Source organism: Lissotriton helveticus, chromosome 10 (assembly GCF_964261635.1).
Source record: "Lissotriton helveticus chromosome 10, aLisHel1.1, whole genome shotgun sequence".
NCBI lineage: Eukaryota > Metazoa > Chordata > Amphibia > Caudata > Salamandridae > Lissotriton > Lissotriton helveticus.
The window spans coordinates 819,151,703-819,178,164 of NC_136071.1; the positions used below are offsets into that span (position 1 = coordinate 819,151,703).

The 26,462-nt window shown below is 42.5% G+C and overlaps 1 protein-coding gene across 2 annotated transcripts in view; it reads left to right on the forward strand.

Moving 5' to 3' along the window:
* The window catches only part of MASTL (microtubule associated serine/threonine kinase like), a 293,083-nt gene that overhangs the window by 140,267 nt on the left and 126,354 nt on the right, over positions 1 to 26,462 (forward strand). For both annotated transcript variants that reach the window (XM_078663403.1, XM_078663404.1), the window contains one exon: positions 24,459 to 25,691. In XM_078663403.1, the coding sequence (XP_078519529.1) occupies positions 24,459 to 25,691 (1,233 nt within the window). The remainder of the gene's footprint in view (positions 1 to 24,458; positions 25,692 to 26,462) is intronic.

A 26,462-nucleotide genomic window follows, 5' to 3' on the forward strand; every position in this document is an offset into this window, starting at 1 on the left:
TCCTAGTTTGGCCAATTTGTATGTCCACAAGGTAGAACAGGAGATAATATTGTCACTAGGCAACCCGTTCTTCAGTCATCTGCGTACCTGGAAAAGGTACATAGATGACATTTTTGTCATTTGGCGAGGAGATGAGGAAACTCTAAACATGTTCCATGAATGGCTCAACAATCAAAATGATTTCTTACGTTTTACTCTGGAATCCTCCAAAAGCAAACTCCCATTTCTAGATCTATTGATTCGACCTATGAATGGAGAACTGATAACAGAGCTATACCGTAAGCCTACATCATGTAACTCGTTATTACCTTTTCAGAGTTACCATCCACGAGCTCTGCGTGAAAACTTACCGTTTGGCCAGTTTTTACGCATAAGACGTAATTGCACAAACTTGGAACTCTACGAAGAACATGCTAAGGGACTAACAAAAGACCTTAAAGTTAAGAAATATCCAAATCATATCATTCGGAACTCTAAGAAAAGAGCCGCTAATAACAATAGAGAATCGTTATTAGAGCAGAAAACACAAAAAGAACCTAACCAAAGAATGACATTTGTAAATACTTTTTCCAGTTTTTCGAACTCAGTCAAAAAAAGTATTCTATTCTTAACTTAGCAAATGATGAACTCCCCCGACCTTTATTTGCATACAAACGTAGTGCCAACCTGAGGGACAAAGTAGTCCATACTCGCCCACAAAGAAACAGCAACATAAGTACACAGATGACTTTGTGGAACTTGCCCCCAGTGGTAGGCCATTTCCCTTGTGGTACGTGCTCAGTCTGCCCACAAACAGAAAAAACTTTAGAGCTAGACATCGGAACATCACGTCCATGGAGATTTGAGAAACATACCAACTGCAATAGCGAATGTTTGATTTACCTGATTTGGTGTCCGTGTCAGCTTTGATATGTTGGTATGACAACTAGAAAAGTTAAAACACGTATACAAGAACATAAGAGTACTATTAGATGTGGCAAACGGTCGACAAAATTGACCAATCACTTTTTGGACAAAGGCCATACAGATACCGACCTAAAATGGGTGGTGTTAGAAAAACCGTGGATTCCATCACACTTGACAGACCCCTCAAAATACTATTCCGTAAAGAACAACAGTGGGTATACAAATTGAGAACAGACACCAAGGGTCTAAACGATAAAATACCTTGGATCGTAATTTGAATGTACTAAGAAAGTATTGACACATCTGTGGGCTGGGGCAAGTATAGATATACAAAAGTGGAAGAGGAAAGCAGGATGAGGAGAATGCCTGCCTGAGCTCTTTCAAAAGAATCATAAGACTGAGTAATATGGGGTTAGATACTCAATTGTATCCACACTCGTTCCATCACTAATACACACCAGGTGGTAGACGAAACTTGAATATGTCCTGAGATATGAAGTTACAAGCAAAAACTGTGACCTTTTGTTTTTTGCCTGGAATCATGACTGGCAAAACAGATAGATGAAGTACTGGTACTTATACATTGACTTCCATGGGAGGAATAATAACAAGTAGTCACCACAAAGATAATGGTACCTATAATTGATAGCAGGCATCTTGAAATTATCTCCCATTATCTTGGGGACGTTAGTAATAGATAATTAATATATTGTTAATCTGTTAATATATTAATATATTATATATACAAATATTTGAGTAACTCTCCCTTCAAGTAGCAATACCCTATGATTAACATGGAATCACGTGTGCGCAGTAGCCAATGGTATAATGACAACTTCGAATAGCTTGCGCCCACAAAAGAAAACTGTGCTTTGAGTAACCCCTCATAAAGATCCTATCTATGATCAATAAAGGATTATGCCTACACTTGGACAGAGCTATAACTATAAACATCCCCTTTCTCCCCCACATCTTCCATTTCTTTTAAGTAATGAAAGATAAATGAACTGTCATTCCGATAGAAGGTCAATCCCAGTATACTAATGTGCAGAACGATGTAATCCCTTTAGCGCGATAGCGAGGGTAGTAGCGTTAATCATGCACGATAAACGCATGTGCAAGTAAACAGTGTTTTTACCGCACATGCGCATTTATACAATACCGCGAATCTAATAGAATAGGCGATTACGTAGATCAGGTCTCGCCCATGCGCTAGTAAGCGGTGCTGTGTTACTGCACATGCGCATTAACGTAATACTACGCAGGCATTAGAATAGACAGCCGCTATTGTTAGGACCTGCCTTTCAGCACAGCTGTGGGCAATTGGCGAACAGACTATTTATAGACGAGCGGACCTGCCGTTCTGTACCTCCCGGGGTTAGCTCTGCTCCACGAAGGGGTACCGACGGACAGGTGAGTCCCTTTGATCTGTGGGGTCTGCTTCCTGAATTACCTTCTGTTAGTTAAATATGGGCTTGTAATAGTACTTCCCCAATGAAGCATAGTGTTACTCTAATGCCTAAAGATCAGGCTAAACAGAAGCTCTATTGTACTGGAGCATAGCCTAGCTTATTTGCCAAAGATTAAGTTTACTTTTTCTATTGCCACAAGATCAGGCTAAAACAAAAGCTCCATTATACTGGAGCATAGCCTAGCGTAATTGCCAGGATCAAGTTTACTTTTTCATACTTTGGCTAGCTGGAATGTTTCTAATTAAGATAATTAAGAACATTTTCTGCCCTAGATGTATACGCTGACCTCGCCTTTTTCATAGCCTTATGGTGTAGATGTCCCTCTAGACAATAGAGAATTTAGATTCTTAGATTTTTTAGATAAAAAGACAGTGTGGTTAGGAATTACTACAGTGCTTTTTTCTTCCCGCAGAGCGGGGCCTCCCTCCTGAGCAATCTGACAGGTAGAGGTGAGGCTTGGTTATCCAACAATTGTGGGTAAGTCCATAATGCTTATAAACAGATATAAGGTAATACATAATTGTGACATAGTGACAGAGCACCATGCACAGTTTAACATGTGATTACATTGGTTTGAATTGCCCTTTCTTTCACTCTTTTCTCCCTTACTCCTGACAACCACCTCTGCATCTGTTGTTTTTTCCACAGATATCCAGAGTATGGCCTGACACAAGCAATATAATTGAGCAGGAATACTGGTGGTGTATTAAAATGTATTTCTAAAAATTTATTTTTCATTTCCTGCACTAACTGCAGCAGCATTGTATAAATATCTGGTCCTGAAGAAAGCCCCTGATACTGAAATTTGATCAACAGGCTGAAACATGTCGACCTATCACTAACAGTGGTTTATATTCATACCACTGTGCTGTTACATTTTAATCCTGTCAGGTAGTACACAGTAATAAAGTTAATTGGTGATCTATCTAGGCAGTTTTAAATCACACCCTTCCTTCACACAGCGCTCCAATAAACCTCACTTAACCTTAACAGCACACATATGGGATTACCATCCTACTCCATAGAAAGTTTCAAACATCTCTGAGCTCCTTCCTTAAGCCTTGAAGTAGTAGCTCCCAGTGGTGACTAGGTTTTCCCCACTGGTAAGGAGGCCCCATATGAAGAAGCATGTCACCTTCGGGTGAGTGAGGGCTCTTATCCTTAAGGGATGCCTTACCCTGTGTTATAAGAACAAGGGGAGCTTGGCCCTAAGAGGACAAGTGGGAAGGCTGGGCCTAATGTATACGTAATCAAACAAGAGTGCCTCCCACTACTCAATCACAGCCAAAAAATCAAGGCAAGTTGAAGACGCTATTTGTCGTTTTCAACCAGGTACTTTTATTTATACCAGTTACTTTTTAAGTTTATACCATGTTTGTCGAACACAACATATGATAGGCAGAAAAGACCTGTACATATCATAAATATTGAACAAAGTTAGGTTATTCAATGCAACATAATATCAAAATTAAATGTGGTCCTAAATGTGGTCACAACTATACAAAAATCAATGTGAAACAGACAGAAACAATGAACATATATTACCAATACATGGTGCAACACATTTTTACATACGTGGAAGGTTTGATTAAAGCAAAGAAAGTGAAATGCAAAGAAAGAAAGAATTAGGAAAAGGAGCGCAAAAGTCAATTCGAAACTCTTTTTAAGCAATAGCTTAAAATTAGATTGTCCTTTTCTAATTGGCCGACGCGTTTCGAATCCAGGAATTAACTGTCCGGATTCTCCTCAGGGCATAGTTAATCTGTCTGTAGATTTACAAAAGGGAAAAAGTTTCAGTGTCATGGATAAGCAAAGAGGCAAGACTCCTTATGTTGTGACAATCAGCTAGCACCTACCGCTTTTTAACGAAGTTAATTCAGCGGGAGGATTTGTCAGTGCAGACTGGAGGTTGGGTCCAAAAATTGGAACGCCTAAAATGAAAGTGAGTGGGCATTAGCACAAAAAGTGAACTATTGGATGCTGGCGCATACGGACAATTAAAAAATGAGCGTACCGTCATTAATTTCAAAGCTGGAGGGGACGGCTGTCTTTTGCGGAAAGAGGGGCTCAGCGGCGTGTTCACAATGACTGGAAGGCCCGTGGCGCTGTGTGTGAAAAAATGCATATATCGGTATTTGGAACCTGAGGTCTGGGTCTAAAACCAGTTTAGTTCCGACGTGCGGAAATCATACCTTTTAGATTTTTCAGGGATTGGTCCAGGGGGATCCTGGTGCCTGGAAGGATTTCGGCGTGTCAAAAAGGATTTAGACGGGCTCCGTCTCCGCTGAGGGAAAACGGGAGTATTGTTAGTATGGTTCTGGCGTTTCCCTTATGCAGCGCGCTGATCAGCGGCACTTCGCCGCAAGAGCATCGCTTACCTCGGTGTGGCTCGGATAACCGCTCACAACATTCTGCCTGGTCTCCCAAGATGGATGCTGTCACGGTTGCTATGACAATAAGTCATTAAAAGTTCGCTAGAATTATGGGATTTGTAGTTTGTGCTCAGTCTCACTAAATCATTAAAAGTTCGCTTTGAATTATGGGATTTGTAGTTTGTGCTAATGTCTCATGTTTGAGTGGGTGGTGGCCCATATTTGTGGTTAAAAACGAGGAAGTACTGAGACGCGACCGGAGCGGTCGTCAGGAACCAAGACAATATTGGATCAGAGTCTGGCGACTTCAGATAAGCTGTTGAGGCCCCTCTGTACACAGTTGAATTTCATTATTAGATACGCTTCTGTTTTCAGAAGCATTCTGTCTACATCCACGTTGCTCTGTGACGGACGCAATGTGTACAAGACCGTCCATTTAAGTTGATTTGCATCATGGCTGGCATTTATAAAATGTTCAACCATGGGGGCAGTCATAATTTTATTCTTGATCCTGGACCGGTGTTGGCAAATGCGTGTGTTAACTTGTTGTGTGGTTTTGCCAATATAGATTTGGTCACAGGGACACTGGACCAGGTAAACGACATTCTTGGTCTTACAATTTGAAAAGTCTGAGTGTTTCCATCTGGTAGTCCCATGTAGGAACTCATCGCCCTCGATAGTGTTTGGGCATACAACACAGGTGCCACACTTGTGGTGCCCCGTAATTGGTTTAAGGTTCCACTGACTCAACAGGTCACTTTTCTTTTTGGGTAAAGTCACGTCCGCCCTCATGATGTGTTGTCCTACATTTTGATTCCTCTTGTAGGCAAACAAAGGATTTGATAATGGGCAGTCTAAATTCGCCAATAGGTGCCAATTGCTCAGCACTGTTTTTCTCAATCTGTGAGTGTCTGGTCCGAAGGTGGTGACACAGACCAATCTTTCAAGCTTAGGTTTGGGCCGTACTTGCAGCAGAGTTTCACGGGGGGTGAAACGTGCTCTTGTTAGTGAATGCTTTAACAGTTTTTTAGGGTACCCCCTCTCCTGCATTTCTTGGCAAAACGTCTCAGCATGAGACGTGAAGTCTCTCAGGTTCGAACAGTTCCTCCTAATACGCAATAATTGCCCATATGGAAGATTAGATTTCAAATTCCTGGGATGAGCACTCTTATGGTGCAAGATGGTATTCCTGTCTGTATCCTTCTTATGGAGGGAAGATTTTAGAACACCATTGATGTTTATGATTTCAACGTCAAGGAAGGTCATCCTTTCATTGCTTTGTGCCATCGAAAATTTAATATCAATATGCCGGTTATTAAGCCAGTCATGGAAAGCTACCAGGTCTGTCTGGCTCCCCTGCCACAGGAACCAGACGTCATCTATGTAGCGGAGCCATTGTAGAATGTGTTGTTTGAAGGGATTATTGCTGTCAACGAACATCTGTTCGTACTGCGCTATGTAAAGTACGGCCATTTCTGGGGCATAAGGGCACCCCATCGCGGTGCCCTTGACCTGCATGAAGAACTCCCCATTAAATGAAAAGTAATTCTTTTTTAATGCAATTTCGGCCAATCTTAGAATGAAAGCAGTGGGTACTTGGTGGGGCCTCTCTCTCTGGTTTAGATAAATTTCCATCACCTCTAGCGCTTCTTCTTGTGGAATCTGCGTATAGAGGGAGGTTACATCCATTGTGACTAGCAGTTGGGTCTCAGGGTTGAACACTGTGTCTTCAACTTTGTTGAGGAAATCAGTCGTATCGCGTAAATACGATTTGACCGTTTTCAAAAAAGGTTTCAAAAAGAAATCCACGTACTGCGACAGAGGCTCAAGACACGAGTCACACCCAGACACGATTGGGCGTCCTGGGGGATCTTGAAGGCTCTTGTGGATTTTTGGCAAGAGATAAAGCACTGGAGTTCTCGGGTGTTTCCTTAGTAAATAGTCATGCTCTTTTTTGCCCAAAAAACCACCGTCCACACCATTCTGTAATGTGTCTGCAATTAGTCTTTGGATGTCTTTGACTGGGTCTTCTTTGAGGTGTCTGTACCAGGTTGCGTTGTTTACCTGTTTATTGCCTTCTGCTAAATATTTTTCACGGGCCCACACCACCACCGCCCCGCCCTTGTCGGCCTGTTTTATGATGATGGAATTGTCTTCTTTTAGCGCTTTGATTGCTGCACGTTGTTTATGGCCTATGTTTTGTTGTACAAAATGTCTGCCTTTTTCCATTTTCTCTATCGATGACAGGAGGACCTGTTCGAATGCGAGAACCTCTTTAGGAATATTTTGGTAGGGGACAAATGTGGACTTGTTGCGCAGTCCAGTGACTTCTGTGGTGGGTGATGAGGGATGATTCCAAAAGAAGACCCTGAGACGGATTTTACGACAAAACTCAATAGCTTCCAGCTTGAGTTTCGTATAATCAGTTTTCCTGCCAGGCACAAATTTAAGGCCCAACGCTAGGACTGAATGTTCGTCAGGTGTTAGCGTTCTGTTGGACAAATTGACTACAGCACTTGCACCCTCTATGACTTGTATGAGCGGTTCCTGGTTCGCATCTCCCACGGTTGTTTGAACCGGGCCTTTGGCTGTTGGCCCTGGTCTAAAAAAGCCACCTGTTTTTTGTTTGGATTACGATTGTCGGACCCTGACGAATCAGAGGAAGAGGTTTCCGAAAATGTTGTGAATCTATTCCTTGAGCGACCTTGAAAGGTTGAAAGGGCTCTACGGGATTCCTGTTGGGTATAGTAATCCTCCTTTAAGAAGGGGTAAACTTGTTCGATTTTGAATGACTTCACGTCTCTTTCATATTTAAAAGTTTTGTCATTAATAGTATTATCTCTGAAAGTTCTGATGTCTTTCTCAATTTTCTCCAATAGTGTCTTGGCGTCCGTCACAGCCGGACTGGTCTTGATCGTCTCAATAAGTTCCTCGATTTCTTTTTGTTCTTGTAAGCACAACCTCTGTGCAGTCTCTATAGTATGGACCATGAGGTCCCTGCTGCACTTCGTATTAATAAAGCTGAAGCCTTTTTTATATTCTGCATCTTCCACGAATATTACAGGGACATTTTTCACCTGCAAGCCCCAGGGGATTGTACCCCCTTTCAGGTGCCTCAAGAGGAAATGTCCATGCAGTTCAGTGCGTACATGCTTTTTTTGTAATCGTATTAAACGATCCGATTCATTTTGTTGTTTGGCGGTAGAGCTGAGTGTCACATTTGAAAAAGGAGAGTTGTCGATCAAATTCTGAATGTGATTTTCGCTAAAAGATAGCGTGTCTTTATCTGCCATAATTGTGGGGAAACGGGGGTTCCCAAAGGAAATGTCTCACATGTAAGAAACAAACGACAGAAGTGTCCGTGAACTCTCGTGGGAAAGGACCCGCACTAACTAGAAGAACAAGGGGAGCTTGGCCCTAAGAGGACAAGTGGGAAGGCTGGGCCTAATGTATACGTAATCAAACAAGAGTGCCTCCCACTACTCAATCACAGCCAAAAAATCAAGGCAAGTTGAAGACGCTATTTGTCGTTTTCAACCAGGTACTTTTATTTATACCAGTTACTTTTTAAGTTTATACCATGTTTGTCGAACACAACATATGATAGGCAGAAAAGACCTGTACATATCATAAATATTGAACAAAGTTAGGTTATTCAATGCAACATAATATCAAAATTAAATGTGGTCCTAAATGTGGTCACAACTATACAAAAATCAATGTGAAACAGACAGAAACAATGAACATATATTACCAATACATGGTGCAACACATTTTTACATACGTGGAAGGTTTGATTAAAGCAAAGAAAGTGAAATGCAAAGAAAGAAAGAATTAGGAAAAGGAGCGCAAAAGTCAATTCGAAACTCTTTTTAAGCAATAGCTTAAAATTAGATTGTCCTTTTCTAATTGGCCGACGCGTTTCGAATCCAGGAATTAACTGTCCGGATTCTCCTCAGGGCATAGTTAATCTGTCTGTAGATTTACAAAAGGGAAAAAGTTTCAGTGTCATGGATAAGCAAAGAGGCAAGACTCCTTATGTTGTGACAATCAGCTAGCACCTACCGCTTTTTAACGAAGTTAATTCAGCGGGAGGATTTGTCAGTGCAGACTGGAGGTTGGGTCCAAAAATTGGAACGCCTAAAATCAAAGTGAGTGGGCATTAGCACAAAAAGTGAACTATTGGATGCTGGCGCATACGGACAATTAAAAAATGAGCGTACCGTCATTAATTTCAAAGCTGGAGGGGACGGCTGTCTTTTGCGGAAAGAGGGGCTCAGCGGCGTGTTCACAATGACTGGAAGGCCCGTGGCGCTGTGTGTGAAAAAATGCATATATCGGTATTTGGAACCTGAGGTCTGGGTCTAAAACCAGTTTAGTTCCGACGTGCGGAAATCATACCTTTTTAGATTTTTCAGGGATTGGTCCAGGGGGATCCTGGTGCCTGGAAGGATTTCGGCGTGTCAAAAAGGATTTAGACGGGCTCCGTCTCCGCTGAGGGAAAACGGGAGTATTGTTAGTATGGTTCTGGCGTTTCCCTTATGCAGCGCGCTGATCAGCGGCACTTCGCCGCAAGAGCATCGCTTACCTCGGTGTGGCTCGGATAACCGCTCACAACATTCTGCCTGGTCTCCCAAGATGGATGCTGTCACGGTTGCTATGACAATAAGTCATTAAAAGTTCGCTAGAATTATGGGATTTGTAGTTTGTGCTCAGTCTCACTAAATCATTAAAAGTTCGCTTTGAATTATGGGATTTGTAGTTTGTGCTAATGTCTCATGTTTGAGTGGGTGGTGGCCCATATTTGTGGTTAAAAACGAGGAAGTACTGAGACGCGACCGGAGCGGTCGTCAGGAACCAAGACAATATTGGATCAGAGTCTGGCGACTTCAGATAAGCTGTTGAGGCCCCTCTGTACACAGTTGAATTTCATTATTAGATACGCTTCTGTTTTCAGAAGCATTCTGTCTACATCCACGTTGCTCTGTGACGGACGCAATGTGTACAAGACCGTCCATTTAAGTTGATTTGCATCATGGCTGGCATTTATAAAATGTTCAACCATGGGGGCAGTCATAATTTTATTCTTGATCCTGGACCGGTGTTGGCAAATGCGTGTGTTAACTTGTTGTGTGGTTTTGCCAATATAGATTTGGTCACAGGGACACTGGACCAGGTAAACGACATTCTTGGTCTTACAATTTGAAAAGTCTGAGTGTTTCCATCTGGTAGTCCCATGTAGGAACTCATCGCCCTCGATAGTGTTTGGGCATACAACACAGGTGCCACACTTGTGGTGCCCCGTAATTGGTTTAAGGTTCCACTGACTCAACAGGTCACTTTTCTTTTTGGGTAAAGTCACGTCCGCCCTCATGATGTGTTGTCCTACATTTTGATTCCTCTTGTAGGCAAACAAAGGATTTGATAATGGGCAGTCTAAATTCGCCAATAGGTGCCAATTGCTCAGCACTGTTTTTCTCAATCTGTGAGTGTCTGGTCCGAAGGTGGTGACACAGACCAATCTTTCAAGCTTAGGTTTGGGCCGTACTTGCAGCAGAGTTTCACGGGGGGTGAAACGTGCTCTTGTTAGTGAATGCTTTAACAATTTTTTAGGGTACCCCCTCTCCTGCATTTCTTGGCAAAACGTCTCAGCATGAGACGTGAAGTCTCTCAGGTTCGAACAGTTCCTCCTAATACGCAATAATTGCCCATATGGAAGATTAGATTTCAAATTCCTGGGATGAGCACTCTTATGGTGCAAGATGGTATTCCTGTCTGTATCCTTCTTATGGAGGGAAGATTTTAGAACACCATTGATGTTTATGATTTCAACGTCAAGGAAGGTCATCCTTTCATTGCTTTGTGCCATCGAAAATTTAATATCAATATGCCGGTTATTAAGCCAGTCATGGAAAGCTACCAGGTCTGTCTGGCTCCCCTGCCACAGGAGCCAGACGTCATCTATGTAGCGGAGCCATTGTAGAATGTGTTGTTTGAAGGGATTATTGCTGTCAACGAACATCTGTTCGTACTGCGCCATGTAAAGTACGGCCATTTCTGGGGCATAAGGGCACCCCATCGCGGTGCCCTTGACCTGCATGAAGAACTCCCCATTAAATGAAAAGTAATTCTTTTTTAATGCAATTTCGGCCAATCTTAGAATGAAAGCAGTGGGTACTTGGTGGGGCCTCTCTCTCTGGTTTAGATAAATTTCCATCACCTCTAGCGCTTCTTCTTGTGGAATCTGCGTATAGAGGGAGGTTACATCCATTGTGACTAGCAGTTGGGTCTCAGGGTTGAACACTGTGTCTTCAACTTTGTTGAGGAAATCAGTCGTATCGCGTAAATACGATTTGACCGTTTTCAAAAAAGGTTTCAAAAAGAAATCCACGTACTGCGACAGAGGCTCAAGACACGAGTCACACCCAGACACGATTGGGCGTCCTGGGGGATCTTGAAGGCTCTTGTGGATTTTTGGCAAGAGATAAAGCACTGGAGTTCTCGGGTGTTTCCTTAGTAAATAGTCATGCTCTTTTTTGCCCAAAAAACCACCGTCCACACCATTCTGTAATGTGTCTGCAATTAGTCTTTGGATGTCTTTGACTGGGTCTTCTTTGAGGTGTCTGTACCAGGTTGCGTTGTTTACCTGTTTATTGCCTTCTGCTAAATATTTTTCACGGGCCCACACCACCACCGCCCCGCCCTTGTCGGCCTGTTTTATGATGATGGAATTGTCTTCTTTTAGCGCTTTGATTGCTGCACGTTGTTTATGGCCTATGTTTTGTTGTACAAAATGTCTGCCTTTTTCCATTTTCTCTATCGATGACAGGAGGACCTGTTCGAATGCGAGAACCTCTTTAGGAATATTTTGGTAGGGGACAAATGTGGACTTGTTGCGCAGTCCAGTGACTTCTGTGGTGGGTGATGAGGGATGATTCCAAAAGAAGACCCTGAGACGGATTTTACGACAAAACTCAATAGCTTCCAGCTTGAGTTTCGTATAATCAGTTTTCCTGCCAGGCACAAATTTAAGGCCCAACGCTAGGACTGAATGTTCGTCAGGTGTTAGCGTTCTGTTGGACAAATTGACTACAGCACTTGCACCCTCTATGACTTGTATGAGCGGTTCCTGGTTCGCATCTCCCACGGTTGTTTGAACCGGGCCTTTGGCTGTTGGCCCTGGTCTAAAAAAGCCACCTGTTTTTTGTTTGGATTACGATTGTCGGACCCTGACGAATCAGAGGAAGAGGTTTCCGAAAATGTTGTGAATCTATTCCTTGAGCGACCTTGAAAGGTTGAAAGGGCTCTACGGGATTCCTGTTGGGTATAGTAATCCTCCTTTAAGAAGGGGTAAACTTGTTCGATTTTGAATGACTTCACGTCTCTTTCATATTTAAAAGTTTTGTCATTAATAGTATTATCTCTGAAAGTTCTGATGTCTTTCTCAATTTTCTCCAATAGTGTCTTGGCGTCCGTCACAGCCGGACTGGTCTTGATCGTCTCAATAAGTTCCTCGATTTCTTTTTGTTCTTGTAAGCACAACCTCTGTGCAGTCTCTATAGTATGGACCATGAGGTCCCTGCTGCACTTCGTATTAATAAAGCTGAAGCCTTTTTTATATTCTGCATCTTCCACGAATATTACAGGGACATTTTTCACCTGCAAGCCCCAGGGGATTGTACCCCCTTTCAGGTGCCTCAAGAGGAAATGTCCATGCAGTTCAGTGCGTACATGCTTTTTTTGTAATCGTATTAAACGATCCGATTCATTTTGTTGTTTGGCGGTAGAGCTGAGTGTCACATTTGAAAAAGGAGAGTTGTCGATCAAATTCTGAATGTGATTTTCGCTAAAAGATAGCGTGTCTTTATCTGCCATAATTGTGGGGAAACGGGGGTTCCCAAAGGAAATGTCTCACATGTAAGAAACAAACGACAGAAGTGTCCGTGAACTCTCGCGGGAAAGGACCCGCACTAACTAGAAGAACAAGGGGAGCTTGGCCCTAAGAGGACAAGTGGGAAGGCTGGGCCTAATGTATACGTAATCAAACAAGAGTGCCTCCCACTACTCAATCACAGCCAAAAAATCAAGGCAAGTTGAAGACGCTATTTGTCGTTTTCAACCAGGTACTTTTATTTATACCAGTTACTTTTTAAGTTTATACCATGTTTGTCGAACACAACATATGATAGGCAGAAAAGACCTGTACATATCATAAATATTGAACAAAGTTAGGTTATTCAATGCAACATAATATCAAAATTAAATGTGGTCCTAAATGTGGTCACAACTATACAAAAATCAATGTGAAACAGACAGAAACAATGAACATATATTACCAATACATGGTGCAACACATTTTTACATACGTGGAAGGTTTGATTAAAGCAAAGAAAGTGAAATGCAAAGAAAGAAAGAATTAGGAAAAGGAGCGCAAAAGTCAATTCGAAACTCTTTTTAAGCAATAGCTTAAAATTAGATTGTCCTTTTCTAATTGGCCGACGCGTTTCGAATCCAGGAATTAACTGTCCGGATTCTCCTCAGGGCATAGTTAATCTGTCTGTAGATTTACAAAAGGGAAAAAGTTTCAGTGTCATGGATAAGCAAAGAGGCAAGACTCCTTATGTTGTGACAATCAGCTAGCACCTACCGCTTTTTAACGAAGTTAATTCAGCGGGAGGATTTGTCAGTGCAGACTGGAGGTTGGGTCCAAAAATTGGAACGCCTAAAATCAAAGTGAGTGGGCATTAGCACAAAAAGTGAACTATTGGATGCTGGCGCATACGGACAATTAAAAAATGAGCGTACCGTCATTAATTTCAAAGCTGGAGGGGACGGCTGTCTTTTGCGGAAAGAGGGGCTCAGCGGCGTGTTCACAATGACTGGAAGGCCCGTGGCGCTGTGTGTGGAAAAAATGCATATATCGGTATTTGGAACCTGAGGTCTGGGTCTAAAACCAGTTTAGTTCCGACGTGCGGAAATCATACCTTTTAGATTTTTCAGGGATTGGTCCAGGGGGATCCTGGTGCCTGGAAGGATTTCGGCGTGTCAAAAAGGATTTAGACGGGCTCCGTCTCCGCTGAGGGAAAACGGGAGTATTGTTAGTATGGTTCTGGCGTTTCCCTTATGCAGCGCGCTGATCAGCGGCACTTCGCCGCAAGAGCATCGCTTACCTCGGTGTGGCTCGGATAACCGCTCACAACATTCTGCCTGGTCTCCCAAGATGGATGCTGTCACGGTTGCTATGACAATAAGTCATTAAAAGTTCGCTAGAATTATGGGATTTGTAGTTTGTGCTCAGTCTCACTAAATCATTAAAAGTTCGCTTTGAATTATGGGATTTGTAGTTTGTGCTAATGTCTCATGTTTGAGTGGGTGGTGGCCCATATTTGTGGTTAAAAACGAGGAAGTACTGAGACGCGACCGGAGCGGTCGTCAGGAACCAAGACAATATTGGATCAGAGTCTGGCGACTTCAGATAAGCTGTTGAGGCCCCTCTGTACACAGTTGAATTTCATTATTAGATACGCTTCTGTTTTCAGAAGCATTCTGTCTACATCCACGTTGCTCTGTGACGGACGCAATGTGTACAAGACCGTCCATTTAAGTTGATTTGCATCATGGCTGGCATTTATAAAATGTTCAACCATGGGGGCAGTCATAATTTTATTCTTGATCCTGGACCGGTGTTGGCAAATGCGTGTGTTAACTTGTTGTGTGGTTTTGCCAATATAGATTTGGTCACAGGGACACTGGACCAGGTAAACGACATTCTTGGTCTTACAATTTGAAAAGTCTGAGTGTTTCCATCTGGTAGTCCCATGTAGGAACTCATCGCCCTCGATAGTGTTTGGGCATACAACACAGGTGCCACACTTGTGGTGCCCCGTAATTGGTTTAAGGTTCCACTGACTCAACAGGTCACTTTTCTTTTTGGGTAAAGTCACGTCCGCCCTCATGATGTGTTGTCCTACATTTTGATTCCTCTTGTAGGCAAACAAAGGATTTGATAATGGGCAGTCTAAATTCGCCAATAGGTGCCAATTGCTCAGCACTGTTTTTCTCAATCTGTGAGTGTCTGGTCCGAAGGTGGTGACACAGACCAATCTTTCAAGCTTAGGTTTGGGCCGTACTTGCAGCAGAGTTTCACGGGGGGTGAAACGTGCTCTTGTTAGTGAATGCTTTAACAATTTTTTAGGGTACCCCCTCTCCTGCATTTCTTGGCAAAACGTCTCAGCATGAGACGTGAAGTCTCTCAGGTTCGAACAGTTCCTCCTAATACGCAATAATTGCCCATATGGAAGATTAGATTTCAAATTCCTGGGATGAGCACTCTTATGGTGCAAGATGGTATTCCTGTCTGTATCCTTCTTATGGAGGGAAGATTTTAGAACACCATTGATGTTTATGATTTCAACGTCAAGGAAGGTCATCCTTTCATTGCTTTGTGCCATCGAAAATTTAATATCAATATGCCGGTTATTAAGCCAGTCATGGAAAGCTACCAGGTCTGTCTGGCTCCCCTGCCACAGGAGCCAGACGTCATCTATGTAGCGGAGCCATTGTAGAATGTGTTGTTTGAAGGGATTATTGCTGTCAACGAACATCTGTTCGTACTGCGCCATGTAAAGTACGGCCATTTCTGGGGCATAAGGGCACCCCATCGCGGTGCCCTTGACCTGCATGAAGAACTCCCCATTAAATGAAAAGTAATTCTTTTTTAATGCAATTTCGGCCAATCTTAGAATGAAAGCAGTGGGTACTTGGTGGGGCCTCTCTCTCTGGTTTAGATAAATTTCCATCACCTCTAGCGCTTCTTCTTGTGGAATCTGCGTATAGAGGGAGGTTACATCCATTGTGACTAGCAGTTGGGTCTCAGGGTTGAACACTGTGTCTTCAACTTTGTTGAGGAAATCAGTCGTATCGCGTAAATACGATTTGACCGTTTTCAAAAAAGGTTTCAAAAAGAAATCCACGTACTGCGACAGAGGCTCAAGACACGAGTCACACCCAGACACGATTGGGCGTCCTGGGGGATCTTGAAGGCTCTTGTGGATTTTTGGCAAGAGATAAAGCACTGGAGTTCTCGGGTGTTTCCTTAGTAAATAGTCATGCTCTTTTTTGCCCAAAAAACCACCGTCCACACCATTCTGTAATGTGTCTGCAATTAGTCTTTGGATGTCTTTGACTGGGTCTTCTTTGAGGTGTCTGTACCAGGTTGCGTTGTTTACCTGTTTATTGCCTTCTGCTAAATATTTCATCCCTCATCACCCACCACAGAAGTCACTGGACTGTGCAACAAGTCCACATTTGTCCCCTACCAAAATATTCCTAAAGAGGTTCTCGCATTCGAACAGGTCCTCCTGTCATCGATAGAGAAAATGGAAAAAGGCAGACATTTTGTACAACAAAACATAGGCCATAAACAACGTGCAGCAATCAAAGCGCTAAAAGAAGACAATTCCATCATCATAAAACAGGCCGACAAGGGCGGGGCGGTGGTGGTGTGGGCCCGTGAAAAATATTTAGCAGAAGGCAATAAACAGGTAAACAACGCAACCTGGTACAGACACCTCAAAGAAGACCCAGTCAAAGACATCCAAAGACTAATTGCAGACACATTACAGAATGGTGTGGACGGTGGTTTTTTGGGCAAAAAAGAGCATGACTATTTACTAAGGAAACACCCGAGAACTCCAGTGCTTTATCTCTTGCCAAAAATCCACAAGAGCCTTCAAGATCCCCCAGGACGCCCAATCGTGTCTGGGTGTGACTCGTGTCTTGAGCCTCTGTCGCAGTACGTGGATTTCTTTTTGAAACCTTTTTTGAAAACGGTCAAATCGTATTTACGCGATACGACTGATTTCCTCAACAAAGTTGAAGACACAGTGTTCAACCCTGAGACCCAACTGCTAGTCACAATGGATGTAACCTCCCTCTATACGCAGATTCCACAAGAAGAAGCGCTAGAGGTGATGGAAATTTATCTAAACCAGAGAGAGAGGCCCCACCAAGTACCCACTGCTTTCATTCTAAGATTGGCCGAAATTGCATTAAAAAAGAATTACTTTTCATTTAATGGGGAGTTCTTCATGCAGGTCAAGGGCACTGCGATGGGGTGCCCTTATGCCCCAGAAATGGCCGTACTTTACATGGCGCAGTAAGAATAGATGTTCGTTGACAGCAATAATCCCTTCAAACAACACATTCTACAATGGCTCCGCTACATAGATGATGTCTGGCTCCTGTGGCAGGGGAGCCAGACAGACCTGGTAGCTTTCCATGACTGGCTTAATAACCGGCATATTGATATTAAATTTTCGATGGCACAAAGCAATGAAAGGATGACCTTCCTTGACGTTGAAATCATAAACATCAATGGTGTTCTAAAATCTTCCCTCCATAAGAAGGATACAGACAGGAATACCATCTTGCACCATAAGAGTGCTCATCCCAGGAATTTGAAATCTAATCTTCCATATGGGCAATTATTGCGTATTAGGAGGAACTGTTCGAACCTGAGAGACTTCACGTCTCATGCTGAGACGTTTTGCCAAGAAATGCAGGAGAGGGGGTACCCTAAAAAATTGTTAAAGCATTCACTAACAAGAGCACGTTTCACCCCCCGTGAAACTCTGCTGCAAGTACGGCCCAAACCTAAGCTTGAAAGATTGGTCTGTGTCACCACCTTCGGACCAGACACTCACAGATTGAGAAAAACAGTGCTGAGCAATTGGCACCTATTGGCGAATTTAGACTGCCCATTATCAAATCCTTTGTTTGCCTACAAGAGGAATCAAAATGTAGGACAACACATCATGAGGGCGGACGTGACTTTACCCAAAAAGAAAAGTGACCTGTTGAGTCAGTGGAACCTTAAACCAATTACGGGGCACCACAAGTGTGGCACCTGTGTTGTATGCCCAAACACTATCGAGGGCGATGAGTTCCTACATGGGACTACCAGATGGAAACACTCAGACTTTTCAAATTGTAAGACCAAGAATGTCGTTTACCTGGTCCAGTGTCCCTGTGACCAAATCTATATTGGCAAAACCACACAACAAGTTAACACACGCATTTGCCAACACCGGTCCAGGATCAAGAATAAAATTATGACTGCCCCCATGGTTGAACATTTTATAAATGCCAGCCATGATGCAAATCAACTTAAATGGACGGTCTTGTACACATTGCGTCCGTCACAGAGCAACGTGGATGTAGACAGAATGCTTCTGAAAACAGAAGCGTATCTAATAATGAAATTCGACTGTGTACAGAGGGGCCTCAACAGCTTATCTGAAGTCGCCAGACTCTGATCCAATATTGTCTTGGTTCCTGACGACCGCTCCGGTCGCGTCTCAGTACTTCCTCGTTTTTAACCACAAATATGGGCCACCACCCACTCAAACATGAGACATTAGCACAAACTACAAATCCCATAATTCAAAGCGAACTTTTAATGATTTAGTGAGACTGAGCACAAACTACAAATCCCATAATTCTAGCGAACTTTTAATGACTTATTGTCATAGCAACCGTGACAGCATCCATCTTGGGAGACCAGGCAGAATGTTGTGAGCGGTTATCCGAGCCACACCGAGGTAAGCGATGCTCTTGCGGCGAAGTGCCGCTGATCAGCGCGCTGCATAAGGGAAACGCCAGAACCATACTAACAATACTCCCGTTTTCCCTCAGCGGAGACGGAGCCCGTCTAAATCCTTTTTGACACGCCGAAATCCTTCCAGGCACCAGGATCCCCCTGGACCAATCCCTGAAAAATCTAAAAGGTATGATTTCCGCACGTCGGAACTAAACTGGTTTTAGACCCAGACCTCAGGTTCCAAATACCGATATATGCATTTTTTCACACACAGCGCCACGGGCCTTCCAGTCATTGTGAACACGCCGCTGAGCCCCTCTTTCCGCAAAAGACAGCCGTCCCCTCCAGCTTTGAAATTAATGACGGTACGCTCATTTTTTAATTGTCCGTATGCGCCAGCATCCAATAGTTCACTTTTTGTGCTAATGCCCACTCACTTTGATTTTAGGCGTTCCAATTTTTGGACCCAACCTCCAGTCTGCACTGACAAATCCTCCCGCTGAATTAACTTCGTTAAAAAGCGGTAGGTGCTAGCTGATTGTCACAACATAAGGAGTCTTGCCTCTTTGCTTATCCATGACACTGAAACTTTTTCCCTTTTGTAAATCTACAGACAGATTAACTATGCCCTGAGGAGAATCCGGACAGTTAATTCCTGGATTCGAAACGCGTCGGCCAATTAGAAAAGGACAATCTAATTTTAAGCTATTGCTTAAAAAGAGTTTCGAATTGACTTTTGCGCTCCTTTTCCTAATTCTTTCTTTCTTTGCATTTCACTTTCTTTGCTTTAATCAAACCTTCCACGTATGTAAAAATGTGTTGCACCATGTATTGGTAATATATGTTCATTGTTTCTGTCTGTTTCACATTGATTTTTGTATAGTTGTGACCACATTTAGGACCACATTTAATTTTGATATTATGTTGCATTGAATAACCTAACTTTGTTCAATATTTATGATATGTACAGGTCTTTTCTGCCTATCATATGTTGTGTTCGACAAACATGGTATAAACTTAAAAAGTAACTGGTATAAATAAAAGTACCTGGTTGAAAACGACAAATAGCGTCTTCAACTTGCCTTGATTTTTTGGCTGTGATTGAGTAGTGGGAGGCACTCTTGTTTGATTACGTATACATTAGGCCCAGCCTTCCCACTTGTCCTCTTAGGGCCAAGCTCCCCTTGTTCTTCTAGTTAGTGCGGGTCCTTTCCCGCGAGAGTTCACGGACACTTCTGTCGTTTGTTTCTTACATGTGAGACATTTCCTTTGGGAACCCCCGTTTCCCCACAATTATGGCAGATAAAGACACGCTATCTTTTAGCGAAAATCACATTCAGAATTTGATCGACAACTCTCCTTTTTCAAATGTGTCACTCAGCTCTACCGCCAAACAACAAAATGAATCGGATCGTTTAATACGATTACAAAAAAAGCATGTACGCACTGAACTGCATGGACATTTCCTCTTGAGGCACCTGAAAGGGGGTACAATCCCCTGGGGCTTGCAGGTGAAAAATGTCCCTGTAATATTCGTGGAAGATGCAGAATATAAAAAAGGCTTCAGCTTTATTAATACGAAGTGCAGCAGGGACCTCATGGTCCATACTATAGAGACTGCACAGAGGTTGTGCTTACAAGAACAAAAAGAAATCGAGGAACTTATTGAGACGATCAAGACCAGTCCGGCTGTGACGGACGCCAAGACACTATTGGAGAAAATTGAGAAAGACATCAGAACTTTCAGAGATAATACTATTAATGACAAAACTTTTAAATATGAAAGAGACGTGAAGTCATTCAAAATCGAACAAGTTTACCCCTTCTTAAAGGAGGATTACTATACCCAACAGGAATCCCGTAGAGCCCTTTCAACCTTTCAAGGTCGCTCAAGGAATAGATTCACAACATTTTCGGAAACCTCTTCCTCTGATTCGTCAGGGTCCGACAATCGTAATCCAAACAAAAAACAGGTGGCTTTTTTAGACCAGGGCCAACAGCCAAAGGACCGGTTCAAACAACCGTGGGAGATGCGAACCAGGAACCGCTCATACAAGTCATAGAGGGTGCAAGTGCTGTAGTCAATTTGTCCAACAGAACGCTAACACCTGACGAACATTCAGTCCTAGCGTTGGGCCTTAAATTTGTGCCTGGCAGGAAAACTGATTATACGAAACTCAAGCTGGAAGCTATTGAGTTTTGTCGTAAAATCCGTCTCAGGGTCTTCTTTTGGAATCATCCCTCATCACCCACCACAGAAGTCACTGGACTGCGCAACAAGTCCACATTTGTCCCCTACCAAAATATTCCTAAAGAGGTTCTCGCATTCGAACAGGTCCTCCTGTCATCGATAGAGAAAATGGAAAAAGGCAGACATTTTGTACAACAAAACATAGGCCATAAACAACGTGCAGCAATCAAAGCGCTAAAAGAAGACAATTCCATCATCATAAAACAGGCCGACAAGGGCGGGGCGGTGGTGGTGTGGGCCCGTGAAAAATATTTAGCAGAAGGCAATAAACAGGTAAACAACGCAACCTGGTACAGACACCTCAAAGAAGACCCAGTCAAAGACATCCAAAGACTAATTGCAGACACATTACAGAATGGTGTGGACGGTGGTTTTTTGGGCAAAAAAGAGCATGACTATTTACTAAGGAAACACCCGAGAACTCCAGTGCTTTATCTCTTGCCAAAAATCCACAAGAGCCTTCAAGATCCCCCAGGACGCCCAATCGTGTCTGGGTGTGACTCGTGTCTTGAGCCTCTGTCGCAGTACGTGGATTTCTTTTTGAAACCTTTTTTGTAAACGGTCAAATCGTATTTACGCGATACGACTGATTTCCTCAACAAAGTTGAAGACACAGTGTTCAACCCTGAGACCCAACTGCTAGTCACAATGGATGTAACCTCCCTCTATACGCAGATTCCACAAGAAGAAGCGCTAGAGGTGATGGAAATGTATCTAAACCAGAGAGAGAGGCCCCACCAAGTACCCACTGCTTTCATTCTAAGATTGGCCGAAATTGCATTAAAAAAGAATTACTTTTCATTTAATGGGGAGTTCTTCATGCAGGTCAAGGGCACCGCGATGGGGTGCCCTTATGCCCCAGAAATGGCCGTACTTTACATGGCGCAGTACGAACAGATGTTCGTTGACAGCAATAATCCCTTCAAACAACACATTCTACAATGGCTCCGCTACATAGATGACGTCTGGCTCCTGTGGCAGGGGAGCCAGACAGACCTGGTAGCTTTCCATGACTGGCTTAATAACCGGCATATTGATATTAAATTTTCGATGGCACAAAGCAATGAAAGGATGACCTTCCTTGACGTTGAAATCATAAACATCAATGGTGTTCTAAAATCTTCCCTCCATAAGAAGGATACAGACAGGAATACCATCTTGCACCATAAGAGTGCTCATCCCAGGAATTTGAAATCTAATCTTCCATATGGGCAATTATTGCGTATTAGGAGGAACTGTTCGAACCTGAGAGACTTCACGTCTCATGCTGAGACGTTTTGCCAAGAAATGCAGGAGAGGGGGTACCCTAAAAAATTGTTAAAGCATTCACTAACAAGAGCACGTTTCACCCCCCGTGAAACTCTGCTGCAAGTACGGCCCAAACCTAAGCTTGAAAGATTGGTCTGTGTCACCACCTTCGGACCAGACACTCACAGATTGAGAAAAACAGTGCTGAGCAATTGGCACCTATTGGCGAATTTAGACTGCCCATTATCAAATCCTTTGTTTGCCTACAAGAGGAATCAAAATGTAGGACAACACATCATGAGGGCGGACGTGACTTTACCCAAAAAGAAAAGTGACCTGTTGAGTCAGTGGAACCTTAAACCAATTACGGGGCACCACAAGTGTGGCACCTGTGTTGTATGCCCAAACACTATCGAGGGCGATGAGTTCCTACATGGGACTACCAGATGGAAACACTCAGACTTTTCAAATTGTAAGACCAAGAATGTCGTTTACCTGGTCCAGTGTCCCTGTGACCAAATCTATATTGGCAAAACCACACAACAAGTTAACACACGCATTTGCCAACACCGGTCCAGGATCAAGAATAAAATTATGACTGCCCCCATGGTTGAACATTTTATAAATGCCAGCCATGATGCAAATCAACTTAAATGGACGGTCTTGTACACATTGCGTCCGTCACAGAGCAACGTGGATGTAGACAGAATGCTTCTGAAAACAGAAGCGTATCTAATAATGAAATTCAACTGTGTACAGAGGGGCCTCAACAGCTTATCTGAAGTCGCCAGACTCTGATCCAATATTGTCTTGGTTCCTGACGACCGCTCCGGTCGCGTCTCAGTACTTCCTCGTTTTTAACCACAAATATGGGCCACCACCCACTCAAACATGAGACATTAGCACAAACTACAAATCCCATAATTCAAAGCGAACTTTTAATGATTTAGTGAGACTGAGCACAAACTACAAATCCCATAATTCTAGCGAACTTTTAATGACTTATTGTCATAGCAACCGTGACAGCATCCATCTTGGGAGACCAGGCAGAATGTTGTGAGCGGTTATCCGAGCCACACCGAGGTAAGCGATGCTCTTGCGGCGAAGTGCCGCTGATCAGCGCGCTGCATAAGGGAAACGCCAGAACCATACTAACAATACTCCCGTTTTCCCTCAGCGGAGACGGAGCCCGTCTAAATCCTTTTTGACACGCCGAAATCCTTCCAGGCACCAGGATCCCCCTGGACCAATCCCTGAAAAATCTAAAAGGTATGATTTCCGCACGTCGGAACTAAACTGGTTTTAGACCCAGACCTCAGGTTCCAAATACCGATATATGCATTTTTTCACACACAGCGCCACGGGCCTTCCAGTCATTGTGAACACGCCACTGAGCCCCTCTTTCCGCAAAAGACAGCCGTCCCCTCCAGCTTTGAAATTAATGACGGTACGCTCATTTTTTAATTGTCCGTATGCGCCAGCATCCAATAGTTCACTTTTTGTGCTAATGCCCACTCACTTTGATTTTAGGCGTTCCAATTTTTGGACCCAACCTCCAGTCTGCACTGACAAATCCTCCCGCTGAATTAACTTCGTTAAAAAGCGGTAGGTGCTAGCTGATTGTCACAACATAAGGAGTCTTGCCTCTTTGCTTATCCATGACACTGAAACTTTTTCCCTTTTGTAAATCTACAGACAGATTAACTATGCCCTGAGGAGAATCCGGACAGTTAATTCCTGGATTCGAAACGCGTCGGCCAATTAGAAAAGGACAATCTAATTTTAAGCTATTGCTTAAAAAGAGTTTCGAATTGACTTTTGCGCTCCTTTTCCTAATTCTTTCTTTCTTTGCATTTCACTTTCTTTGCTTTAATCAAACCTTCCACGTATGTAAAAATGTGTTGCACCATGTATTGGTAATATATGTTCATTGTTTCTGTCTGTTTCACATTGATTTTTGTATAGTTGTGACCACATTTAATTTTGATATTATGTTGCATTGAATAACCTAACTTTGTTCAATATTTATGATATGTACAGGTCCTTTCTGCCTATCATATGTTGTGTTCGACAAACATGGTATAAACTTAAAAAGTAACTGGTATAAATAAAAGTACCTGGTTGAAAACGACAAATAGCGTCTTCAACTTGCCTTGATTTTTTGGCTGTGATTGAGTAGTGGGAGGCACTCTTGTTTGATTACGTTTACCCTGTGTTATAACACATTTGATAGTTGAGAGAGAAACAAGGGCTTTTCTTCAAACATTGCATACACATGTGAGAGACTAGGTGTATATAGTGGTTTTTGAGCCATTTTTCATGTACCAAACCAGACGGTTGGTCGTGCTTTGCATGTATTCAAAAAGTGATTGCTGGAAAACTGTTTTAGAGTTTTTTTTTTTTTTGGTAGACGGGTTTTCTTGATTGACTGAGTGAAAAAGTCCTGTAGTGCTTCAATATAGGGAATGATTCATAAATTTGTGTTGTATTTTAAGGCAGTTTTATCAGTGCATTTATTGTTAATTTTGCAAATTTTATAGTGTGGATAACTTGTAAGTTAAATATTGTACAATATTCTAATGCTTCTGAACTTGACATTTGTTTTCTAGGAAAGTGAAATTAATCTTTTTCTAACTGAAAAGTTAAAACTAAATAGCATGTCAGAAAAGCTGACTAACATGATACCACCAAATAACAACGAATCTGGGGGCAAGACATTTACTAGCACTCCCAATGAAAGTGAAGATATTGTGAATAAGAAGGGACTACACCTTGAGCAGTTGGACCTGAAAGATACACCTTTAGTTTCCTCTTCTGCAAAAGGTTTTTTCAGGAAATGCCTGTATAGGCAGACAGACGAGGAACTAATTTCTGATGAAACACAGATAGACAAAGACAATTTCAGGATTTCTTCACGTTTGGATGATTTCTTATTGGATGCTAGCAAATGCAAAACAGAAGAGGAAAACTTTGAAAAAGCAGGAGGCAAGAGAATATTTGAACTAGTTGACAAGAGTCCCAGCCAAGAAGTCACAGCAACCAAAAAAAGTAATGCAGACTATAACCGTGGCTGTCAAATTACTGATTTGAAGTCAAAACCTAATACTGGTTTAACAGAGGAAATAAACTTTCTCATGCTTTCTGCCAATGAAGGCCATACTGAGAACTATAAGAACGTTGAAAAAACAGATGTTTGTGAAAAGCAAGCATCAGAAGTTACAGCTACCCCATCAGTTGCAAAAAACCTTCTCTGTGAGCTGGATGAACAGTGTGATAAAGATGGCAATAAGACTCCTGTCGGCTCCAGCATTCTCTCATGTGAGGACATCAAAACTTTAGGCATAACCTCAAGCGTGGACTCTGATACGTCTTCCCATAACATGTCTATTTCAGAATGTCAGATGGACAAAAGCATTTCTGAATTGAATAAGGGCGTCAAAGAGCTTTCCTTTGAGGAAACCAGAGTGGGAAATGTATTGTCTGCTGTGTCGCCATGTTCGGAGACCCACAACATTGCACTGAAACCAATAGATGACCATGCTTCCCAGTGCAAGCATTTGTGCCGGGAAGAAGGAGAAATATTAAAACCTATTCCGCATGCCCTTAATGAGGTGTGGGCTTCTCCTGCTTTGGGGAAAATAACTCAATTTTCTGGCTTGAGAAAGAAAAACATTGTCATGTTTAGAAGTTTTAACAGTGCAATTGTAGGATCCAATGTATCGGAACCCTCCAAAATAAGTATTGGTTCTGCAGAAACAATGGATTTCTCCCCAGCAGGTAGTAGTGCATACCACATGGCAGTTACTCCTGCACAAAAAGGGCAGTCTTGCAGTATTTTTCAGGTAAGTGGCCAACCAAAGCTTAATGTCTATTTTAGAACATATCTTTGGATGAATCTGATTTAAAAAGTACAATGAAAATGAATGTTTACATAGGAGTGCTTACACTGGCCCCTTATTGCCTCACCTTACATTTTACTCACCGACTAAACAGTGTTTTCCTCTATATGCACAGCACACCAAAGCCGTTTGAATTAGGCTTGGAACAATGATGCGACATTCAAAGTAATAATCAGAAGCTATTAACTCTCGAGTCCAGAAATGAATGCACAAATCCTTTTTTTTCTCCTTTCATCTTTCCATGGTGTGCTTATGTACCAAAACCTATTTCAGATTGAAAGTCCAACCTGGCAAGCATTTACTATGTTTTTTTCCCTTTTAGTCTTTCAATCGCATCTTGTTCTAGCACTCTTTTGCATTTTTAATTATATACCCGGTTCAAATATGTGTTGCAGATCTTTTGTTTATCTTTTCCCAGTATTTACATACTTCCTTTTTCAAAGGTTGATAGTTTAGCTGTTTATGATCTATAATAACAATATATGTTGAATCTACCTTGTGTAGGCTCATCTTTCCCACATGATGTGCACCTTCAAATGTATTTAGTTGTTTTAGGGTGTCACAATCTTTTTTTACAGATGAGTGGCAAGTATAGTTACTTTTTAGTTTGATTTCTTAGTGATGATTTTTTTTTTTTTGCATGCGTGCTTTAAGATAGGTTCCAGTCCTCGCCAAACCTTCAGGGTGATTGGGTGGATTTTGGGTACTGCTGCG